Source organism: Plasmodium reichenowi, chromosome 13 (genome assembly GCF_001601855.1).
Source record: "Plasmodium reichenowi strain SY57 chromosome 13, whole genome shotgun sequence".
Taxonomy (NCBI): domain Eukaryota; phylum Apicomplexa; class Aconoidasida; order Haemosporida; family Plasmodiidae; genus Plasmodium; species Plasmodium reichenowi.
In genome coordinates, this window is record NC_033658.1 from 378,276 (window position 1) to 389,513 (window position 11,238).

The window sequence follows — 11,238 nt, forward strand, 5'->3', positions numbered from 1 at the left end:
TTGTTAAAAATAATAAAAATAAATATTTTTTTTTTTATTTTTTTTTATTAAAAAAAAAAAAAAAAAAAAAAAAAAAAAAAAGAAAAAAAAAAAAAAAAAAATAAAAATAAAAAAAAAAAAAAAAAAAAAAAAAAAAAAAAAATAGATACATATATATATATATATATATATTTATTTATTTTTTTATTATTTTTTAATATATTACACATATATATAATATATACAAAATATATGCACCTTTTTTCTTATTCCTAATATTTTATTTTCCTTTCCCTTTTTACCTTTTCCAGATGACCTTGGTAATTTTATATTTTTAACGTAAACATGTAGAAAGCATTACACAATGGTATACGTCAATATATCTTTATATATGTGTATATATTTATTTTTATTTTATTTTCTTCTTTTTTTTTTTTTTTTTTGAATTTATTATTATTTGTTTTAATTTTTAAATTTTATAATGTTTAATCAAATAGAGGAATTTAAAACAAAATATAAATAAATAAAAAAAAAAAAAAAAAAAAAAAAAATATATATATATATATATATATATTTATTTATTTATACCTTTTTGTATTTTTTTAAAAATTGAAAAAAATGAAAACATTATTACATAAAAAAATAACACATATAAATATATATGTATATATATATATATATATATATATAACATATTTATTATTATTATTATTATTATTTATTTTTTTTTTTTTTCTTAACCCAAATTTTTAAATATGCTCAAGAACGGATCGGTGTTTTTTTATGATATGATAATAATGTAAAGCGTCATGTTGGCTGAGATAATCTGTTACTTCCATTTCTGTTTTCGCAACAATCATTTTCCAATTCTTAAAATTTTTTTTTTTTACAACACCATTCCATATTAAACTACATTGTGAATGTTGATTATATGTATTATTATCATTATTATTATCAGGGTTCATGGTGATGCTATTATTAACAGTATATAACTCTTGTTCATTTTGTTCATGTTGTACATTTGTATTTATTATATGACTTTCTTGATTTTGATTTTCTTCATCATCGTATACATCTTCGTTCCATTTGATTCTTCTAAAAATCAATCTTTTATATCTTTCTATGGAAACATGTTTTCCTTCTACAATTATAAAATTATACAATACTGTCATGAAACATACACCTGTTAAATGTAATTGTTGTGCATTTATATCGATTTTAAAAATATGTTTTTTATTAGATAAATTTGTAATATATATTAAGAGAACATCATTTTCTTCATCTGAATTGGATTTCCATTTATTCATTTTTTTTTTGCTTCTTTCTTCTGGTTTGAGTTTTCTTTTTTGATTATCTTCAAAATGTTTTAATTCTCTTTCTTTCATTTGTTTTCTGACAGCATATTCTGTTCTAGATGGTTGAGTTAATGCGCTATCTCCCATAACTCTCATTAAGTTTGATAATTTCATCTTAGGTGGTGGAGGAGGCATTAATCCTATTCTTATTTTATCTTGCTTCTCTCTTTCTTTTTCTTGTCTTTTTCTTTTTCTTAATTTTTTTCTTTCCTGTGGTGTTAAAAACATATGTATCAAATATTTGTCATCATCATAATTTTCATCTTCATTCAAAGACACTGGATGTTCAATATAATGTTTAATACAATTTAGATTTATGGAATACAAAGAATTATTAACTATAAGACTATATATGTTATTTTTATATTTTCTCCTTTTTTTTTTATTAGCTTTTAATAATAATAATACATGAACTTTTTTTAAAACTTGGTTTAATTTTATATGTTCCTCATGAGATAATATATGAGTACTTAAATTATTATTTACAACATTTGTATTATTATCAATATTACTTAATTCATTATCTATAAGATATTTTGTTTCCCATCTTTCTTTTTGTTTTTTAATAAATTCATTTATTAAATCTACATTCTTTTCTTTCTCTAAATGGGTAGGTTCTATCAAATTAAATAACACATTATCCCATGTTTCTAAAATATCATATCTTTCGTTATTATCCCATGTTTCAATTTTTGAGCCTAACTGTTCTTTCTTAGGTATGTGAATCATATTAGGGTTTATATTTTCATTTATATTATTATTTAAAAAGTTTAGAGACAGCTCTTGAAAAGATTGTACTCTTTTTTTTTCTTCTATAATTTTCTTTAAATCAAAATTCATTAATGCTTTATTATTATAATGTTTATTACATGCTTGTTTAATAAGAGACCCTGGAGTTATAAAATTGAAAAATGCTTTTTTTTTTTTTTGTTTTCTTTTAGACACATTTTGTATTCTTGCATCGAACCATAAAGGATTATCGTTATTTATAATATTATTTGTACTACCAATATTTAAATCACTATTTATAATTATATCATTTTTTTTTTTCACCATATTATCTTCATCTAATTTATTCATATTTACTTTTAATGTTGAAAATGTTACAGGTTTAATATTTATAACATTACCTTCAGCATCAACTTCTCTACCTTGATCATCAAACATTAAAGGTTTAGGAGTAAATTCAAGTCTTCTTACATTCTTATTTATATTATTATTTTCTTTAAATCGACTAGCTCTCTTTACCCTTTCTATAGCTAATCTAGCTGCCTCCGTAGCTTTTAAAATATTCAAATGTATATTAGAAGATAATAAAGGATTAGTTAAATTATTATATGAAATCGATGGTGATGATAATGGCATATTCATAATATTATTATTCTTATTTATTGCAAAATCACTACTTTTATTTAATAATATATCTATATTATTACTATCTTTATTTATATCTCCTTCTTTCTTTTCTTCTTTATTTTCTTCTTTATTTTCCACATCCCCCCACCTCGACCGCCTTCTTTTCTTAACATCATCCATTTAGTACAAACAAAAAAAATATTAAAATAAATATAAAAGTAAATATTTAATATGGGGAAATAATACACGTGATCAACTATACCAAACATAAATAAATAGAAATAAATATAAATAAATAAATAGAAATAAATAAATAGAAATAAACAAATAGAAATAAATAAATAAATATAAATAAATAAATAGAAATAAATAAATAAATAGAAATAAATAAATATGCATATATTTTATATATATATGTATACTTTCGTCCAACAGCTTCCAAATAATATCAATTCATTCTTTACGTCTCTACATATTTTTAAAAAAAAAAATTAAAATTTTCTTTTTTCTTTCATTTTTTCTATTTTTTCTTGCCACAAATATTATATGACATATTACATAGAATATTTATTTATTATTGAATATTATATATAATAACTAAATGAATAAGAAAAAGAAATATAAATATGTTAAAATAAACATATCTCCATAGTGAATTTTTTTTTTTTAAATATATATATTAAAAAAATTTCAATATATATATAAAATAATATATATTTTAATATATATTATTACATCAGAAAATCTATACGTATAAGGATATTTATAATGTATAATATTATAATAATAATATATTAATAGGATCTATTTATAAAAAAAAAGAAAAAAATATAGATATATATATATATATATATAATATATATATATATATTCAAACATATTATGGATAAAATATTTAATATATATATATATATATTTATATTTTTTTTTTTTTTTTTTTTTTTTTTTTTGCCAAGGTAATTATTCTCTAATGATATATATCAATGTATGTATTTACTAAAAGGTAAAAAAAAAAACATATATATTATATATATATATAATACATATTATTGTATGCATATATATATATTATATTATATATATATATATATATATAATACCCTTATTTTTTTTTATGTAACCAAAAAAAGTATACTTCTACTTTTATACATTTAAAGAAATAATATAATAATAATTTGAAATAAAAATATTTTTTTTATATTTATCTTATGTTTATTTTGTGTTTAATATATAATTATTTTATTATTATTATTATTTTTTTTTTTTTTTTTGGTAAAATTGGGTAATACACTATTTATCCTTGCATAATCATTCTATTATTATTATTATTTTATTTTTATTTTTTTTTTTTACTAAATGAAAGGAGGCAAAGGATTTCTTATATATAAATTATTATAAATATAAATATATATATATAAATATATAAATATATATATATAAATATATATATATATATATATATATATATATATATATATATATATATATATATATATATAAATATTATATATATTTATTTATTTATATGTTTATATATATATATACATAAATACATATAACATTTATTAAATAAAAATGTAACTTTTTAAAATATGTTCTAGTGTGTCATTATAAATAATATATATATATATATATATATTTATATTTATATTTATATTTATATATATATATATATTATTGATTGTTTATGTTATATACATATTATTTATTTGTTTTTTTTTTTTTCTTATATGTCACCTTTTATATGTTTTATATTAAATGATTAATTTGTTCTTTTGCTTTTTCTTATTTCTTTAAATTATGAAATGTAACTTTATATCACTGTCTTTTAGTATGAAGTGTGTAAATTAATTTGAAATAATAAAATCAAATATATTTATATATCTTTTTTGTTGTAACATTTTTTTAATAAATTATAAAAACATATTAGTAAAAACTATATATGTCTTTTATTCATAACAAGTATATATATATATATATATATATGTACATTTTAATATTTTAAAAATATACATATAAAAAATTTATATGACATATTTTTTAATTTTTAGTTTCTATTATATATATATATATATATATATATATATGTGTTTATATATATATTTTTTTTTTTTTTTTTTTTTTTTTTTTTATGTGGGTATGTATTATTAATTTCATATTTGTATAAGGTGACATATTAGTACATCCTTCTCTTCAACACGAAATCTTTGTCTCGTCTAAATCTATGAATAAATAAAAAAAAATATATATATATATATATTTATATATTTATTTATTTATTTATTTATATATTTATTTATTTACTTATTATTTTTAATAAATTAATTCTTTAATTTGTTATATTTCATTTGTCATATATAATATTTTTTTTTTATTATTTTTTTTTTTTTTACATAAATTTTATTGTCTTCAAAGATGCTTTCTCGTATGAGCGTTCGGACACATACCCATAATGAGGTTCTTACAAAGAACGATTCAATAAACATGTTAAAGAATATTGTAAAACTCGGAATAAGTTTAGTAACGTACTTAAGGAATTTGTTTGAAGAAAATGCTTATGAAGAAGTATGTATAAACGAGTTGAAATTAAAAAGGCTCTTACCTATAAATCCACAAGCACATATGATTATAAATTGGTTAGAGAAAGGAGTTTTTGAAGCTATCGAAAAAGAATATTTAAGAATATTAATATTAGATATTAATGACATATATGATAATACAATTGAATGTTATAAATTTAGTTTTTCATATAATAATAAAAATGGAGATGAAATAGACATCACCTTAGAAACATCTAACCAGTATTCTAATGCTCATAATAATTATATGTGTAATGTTATAAGTAATAATAATCACACCAATAATAATAATAATAATAATAATAATAATAATAATAATAATTGGGGCACAGTATACGAACAGACTAAGCACAATATTGTTAATTATAATCAAGAAAATAAAAATGGAGAAATATCACAAGGTGTATCAAAAGATGTATCACAAGATGTATCAAAAGATATACCACAAGGTGCATCACAAGGTGCATCACAAGATGTATGCCCAGATAAAAACATATACGAATCCCAAAACAATAAAAGAAATGAATATCCACCTGAAAAGAACCTTCGATTAAACTGTAACGATATATACCCTCCTCAAGGTAATCATTTTATGAATGCACAAAATTATAAACACGATAAAAATTATTATGTAAATAATCATAATGATAATAAAAAATCTTATATAAATTATAATCGTCTTAAATGTATAAAAGAAAGATTATTTAATAAAAATAAAGAAAAAAAAATAATAAATAATTTGCTTTTTAAAAAACAAGCAAAAGATAAAACATATGAATTGTTAAGATCTTTAGTTTTGCTTACACAAACATTGGAACCTCTACCTGAACGTACATACCTATCTATGAAATTATTATATTATGATGAAATTGTTCCTTATAATTATCAACCTCCATATTTTAGAACCCCTGATAATAATGATTTATTAAAATTTATAGATATACCCAATGAAGATTATATAGGAAAAATAAACACAGGACATCATTTCCTTTCTATTATTGTAAATTCAACTACTAACAATTTTATTAATCAAAACATAGCAATGTCTAAACGTGATGAACTATACTACAAACGTGGTTTTGAGAAACATACACATCACTTGAAAAAAATAGAAAGAACTCAAAGGTATGAAAAAAATACAAAGTATAAACGTGTAGTGAAGAGTGATGAGAATGCAGCTGAGGTATTTCCCTTAACAAATGATGATGGTGATGATTATGATGATGGTGAAGATGGTGAAGGTGATGATGATGATGATGATGATGATAATGATGATAATGATGAATACGGAGAATATGTAAAATGTGGAGAATGTAACAAATTTGATCAGGACGATAGCAATATGGAAGAACATTATAATGACGAATATAATTATCATGAGCAATATTGTGATGATAAAAATTATTGTAATAACTATCCAGATGGTAACTCTGATGATTATTATGATGATGAAGACGATTATTATGATGATGAAGACGATTATTATGATGATGAAGATGATTATTATGATGATGAAGATGATTATTATGATGAAGAAGACGATTATTATGATGAAGAAGACGATTATTATGAGGACGATTATTATGAGGACGATTATTATGATGACGATTATTATGATGATACATTAAATATCAAACCCACTTTGAATAACCCCAATATATATAATCCCCTAAATCAACTTAAAATGAATAGACATTTTAACAAAGCACATTCCTTTAACAAACAAAGAAGGAGAAAAAGAAAAACAATACAACCAAGAACAAGGATAAATCAAAATTTAAACACAAACATGAACCTTCCAGGAAATGGTAAAATAAACTCAGATGTTATGCTAAATACAAATATAAATATTAATGATCACATACATGAAGAAAGTATAAGACATATCAGAAGAGGTAAAAGACGAAGAATACGAAGTCGAAGAAGAAGAAGACGAAGACGACCAGAAGAAGTAGGAGTAGGAGAAGATAACGAGGTGAGCACAGGACATGTTACAAAAATAAGAACTTCCTCAAAAACAAAAAATAAAATTATCACTAGAACAAGGAAACGAGAAAAAACTAATATATTATTAAATAATAAAGAACATATGAGTATTAAAGAAGATGTGAATATTAAAGAACATATAAATGTTAAAGAAGATATGACTACACGTCTAAGGTCCGGTACAAGATTAAGAATAAGAGAAAGAACACCAAGTGTTAGTACTAATGGAAGTAATAAACATAAACATAATCATATATTACCAGATCGAAATAAAATTATTACATATATTCCAAATAAAAATTACGATCAAATGTTGAACGCAACAAATAATGCTACATACTTAAATAATATTCAAGCTAATAAAATGATACACAATAATATTAAGGAAACTCAATATACACATAATGGTAATATAAATATTAAAAACATTAATGAGCACAATGGATTGATGTCTTCACATAGGAATATGGAGAACATTCAAAATGTTATCATGTCTAATAATGTAAAAAAAAAGAAGAGTATCCATTATTATGATAATAATAATAAAAGTGATATAGATAATAATAATAATAATAATAATAATAATGAAATTAATGTTATGCACATAGACCATTATAATAATAGTTATAATAATAATGAAGAGGATCATGCACATGTTAATAATTCCTCTTATAAGAATCATCAAAATATAGATAAAATGATTAATGCAAAAAAAGAAAGAAGAAAAAAATTGTTAAACAAAATTAGATTGTATATTACCAGATATAAAATTTTAAGTAAGACAAAAATTAAAAATAAATTCCCCAGTGTATCACAATATGAAATAGATAAAATATTAGAAGAATTACTACATGACAATATTATCAAAACTAATGCAAATAGCCTTTTTAAATTTGTTGATAAAAATGAATGTAATCAAGAAGGTCTTATAAATATAAATACATATCACAAAGAAAAAATCCATCATGAGATAAATCAAAATATGGAAGACCAAAAATTTATTATACCAAATCATGACCATTTGTTAAATAATATACAAGATAAAAATTATTGCAACGTTATTTATAATAATAATATATCAAAAGGGCAGCAGCAAAAAGAAAAAGAACATAAAGAAGAAGAAGAAAAAGAAGAACATAAAGAAGAAGAACATAAAGAAGATGAACACAAAGAAGAAGAACATAAAGAAGATGAACACAAAGAAGAAGAACATAAAGAACAAGAACATAAAGAAGATGAACACAAAGAAGAAGAACACAAAGAAGAAGAACATAAAGAACAAGAACACAAAGAAGAAGAACATAAAGAAGATGAACATAAACATGAACAACATCATCATACACATCAACATAAACAACAACTTGTTAATAATAAGGATGACCAAATTAATAATGATATCCAAAAATTATACAATGATGTTCATAATATGTGCATTAAAACAAAATATGTTAATAAAGATATTATTACTAAAGGACTTGGTATATATCCTTTACTGGCGAAACCATTACTACATAGACTTATTAAAGAAAATGTAATTAAAGAAAAATTTATAAAAAATAAAGGATATGAAAGTAATATATATATACCAATGCAAAATACATTTAACAAAAAGAATAATAAAGACGTCCTAAAGTGTGATATTATCTCCACTACAAATTCGACAAACGACGAAGAGGATAATGAAAAAAAAAATAAAGTAAGTAAATAAATAGAACAAAGGGATTATATACACACATATATATATATATATATGTATATATGTATGTATGTATGTATGTATGTATGTATGTATGTATGTATGTGTGTGTGGTATAATCCCTACCAACATATATAACAGAATAAAACACATCTTAATAAATACATTAATCATATATCCATTCTTTAATTTTCACATTGTATCCTTTTCCGTCTTATAATTTATATAATTTCTTCATTATACATATTATATTAATTGTTTTCGTTTCCGTTCATAATTTCTCATGCATCTTTTTTAATTTTTTTTTTTTTTTTTTTTTTAAACATAAAAAAAAATGACATATACAGAAGAGAATATATATATGATATAAAAAATATATGATAAATTAAAATTATGTTAAGAGAAGTTTCCTTTTTTTTTTTTTTTATTAAGACCATCAAATGAAATAAAATATGATACTAAATAGATGAATATATATACATACATATGTCACTCAAAGTGTTAAATAAAAGATAAACCAAAAAAAATAAAAAAATGAAACTATATATATATATATATATATATATATATATATATATATATATATATACAACACAAAAATAAGAATATAATTAAACAATAAAATGTCATATTTTATTTTGCATGAACATTATGAAAGTTTTACCTGAACCGTTCAGGTAAAAAAAAATAAAAATAAAAAAATAAAAATATATATATATATATATACAAATAGACATTTTAAAATTATTTAATATATATATATATATATATTTTAAAATCTTCCTCTTTGATTATTAAATTTACGACTACTGTTTGATCTATTTCTAAAACTGTTTTTATTATTTCTATTATTACGATCATTCCTATTATTATGATCATTCCTATTATTATGATCATTCCTATTATTATGGTCATTTCTATTATTATTTCCTTTAAAATTATAATTGTTTGGTTTTTTATTATTTTGATTAAAACTATTTTTTTTCTTGTCTCTATTGGATTTCTTTTTTTTTTTTTTTACAAGACTTTGTGAATTTTTTTCTTGTGGTAAGAATCTACTTAAAGGTAACGTTTGCGATTTGTCGATAAAAAAATGTGTATCACTTGAAAATGATTTAGCTCTAATACCTTCTTTTAATTTAACAGAAAAATAAAATTCGTTTATAGGTCCTAAAATTTCATCTACCTTTCCAATTTCTTCTTTATTTTCTAAAAATATTCTTCCATTAAAATATGGAACTAGGTTCTCTAATTCATTTTTTAATAATAAATCATTTTCACAATGTTTATAAAACGTCCCTCCCAAAATTATATTATTGCACTGAACTTCTCCTTCATAATTTCTGTTAAAGCTTTGCCTCTTGTTCTTCTTAAAAAATCCCATCTTTTCTTTTTCTTCTTTTGTTTATATAAAAAAAAAAAAAAAAAAAATTTTATTATATAAATATATATGGAATGAATGGTACTACTATAAGGGTGTTATTTAATATTTATATTTTTAAAGTTAAATAAATAAACATATATAATATATATATATATATATTATATATTATATATTTCAATATGGGGATAAGTATGAATACATTCTATATATATTCACATACATTAAATAAATAACATCCCTTATTTTTTTTATTTTATTTTATGTTTTTTTTTTTTTTGTTTTCTTAAACTTATTTTTAATATCTATTTATTCTAAATATATATATGATTAATCAATAAGTTATATATTCACGATAAAAAAAAAAAAAATATTATATATATATATGTTATATATATATTATAATTTAAGAAGGCCATTTAACAATTCATATAATTCTCATAATATATTCATATATAAATTATATGTAAAAAAAAAATATAGAAATTATTATATATGTTCCTTCAAAAAAATAAAATAAAATATAAAATAAAATAATATAAATAAATAAATAAAAATATTTTTTTTATATGCGTATTGTACATTATTATACATATATATATATATATATATATATATATATATATATATATATATATGTTATATATATGTTCTTCATTTGAATATTTTTTTATTCCTCCTTTCGGCTTTTAAATATATGCCATAAAATATATTCTTCAGCGTATAAATTTGTTATACATAAATAATACATTTTACATAACATATAAAGGCATCCAATAGGATAATATATATATATCTATTTTTTTTTTTTTTTTTTTTTTTTTTTTTTTTTTTTTTTTTTTTTTTTTTTTTTTTCCTTCCTTTTTTAAAAATAAAAATTTTTTTATTTAAAAAATAATAAAAAAA

At 19.6% G+C, this 11,238-nt stretch overlaps 4 protein-coding genes across 4 annotated transcripts in view; 2 read left to right on the forward strand and 2 right to left on the reverse strand.

Moving 5' to 3' along the window:
• The window catches only part of PRSY57_1308200 (protein phosphatase 2c-like protein, putative), a gene marked incomplete at both ends in the record, with an annotated part of 3,339 nt that extends 3,017 nt beyond the window's left edge, over nucleotides 1–322 (forward strand). Inside the window, one exon of the mRNA XM_012909018.2 lies at nucleotides 291–322. Coding sequence (XP_012764472.2) covers nucleotides 291–322 — 32 coding nt within the window. The remainder of the gene's footprint in view (nucleotides 1–290) is intronic.
• Nucleotides 323–728: 406 nt separating this feature from the next.
• Nucleotides 729–2,870, reverse strand: PRSY57_1308300 (U4/U6 small nuclear ribonucleoprotein PRP3, putative; the record flags this gene model as incomplete). Its single annotated transcript, XM_012909019.2, has 1 exon — nucleotides 729–2,870. The coding sequence occupies one exon, from the start codon at nucleotides 2,868–2,870 to the stop codon at nucleotides 729–731; it is 2,142 nt and encodes a 713-aa protein (XP_012764473.2).
• A 2,235-nt stretch (nucleotides 2,871–5,105) lies between these two features.
• Nucleotides 5,106–8,963, forward strand: PRSY57_1308400 (HORMA domain protein, putative; the record flags this gene model as incomplete). Its single annotated transcript, XM_012909020.2, has 1 exon — nucleotides 5,106–8,963. The coding sequence occupies one exon, from the start codon at nucleotides 5,106–5,108 to the stop codon at nucleotides 8,961–8,963; it is 3,858 nt and encodes a 1,285-aa protein (XP_012764474.2).
• Nucleotides 8,964–9,723: 760 nt separating this feature from the next.
• Nucleotides 9,724–10,335, reverse strand: PRSY57_1308500 (H/ACA ribonucleoprotein complex subunit 1, putative; the record flags this gene model as incomplete). The annotated part of the gene is made up of 1 exon (XM_012909021.1): nucleotides 9,724–10,335. One exon carries the CDS (start codon nucleotides 10,333–10,335, stop codon nucleotides 9,724–9,726), a length of 612 nt encoding a protein of 203 aa, XP_012764475.1.
• Nucleotides 10,336–11,238: the final 903 nt, after the last annotated feature.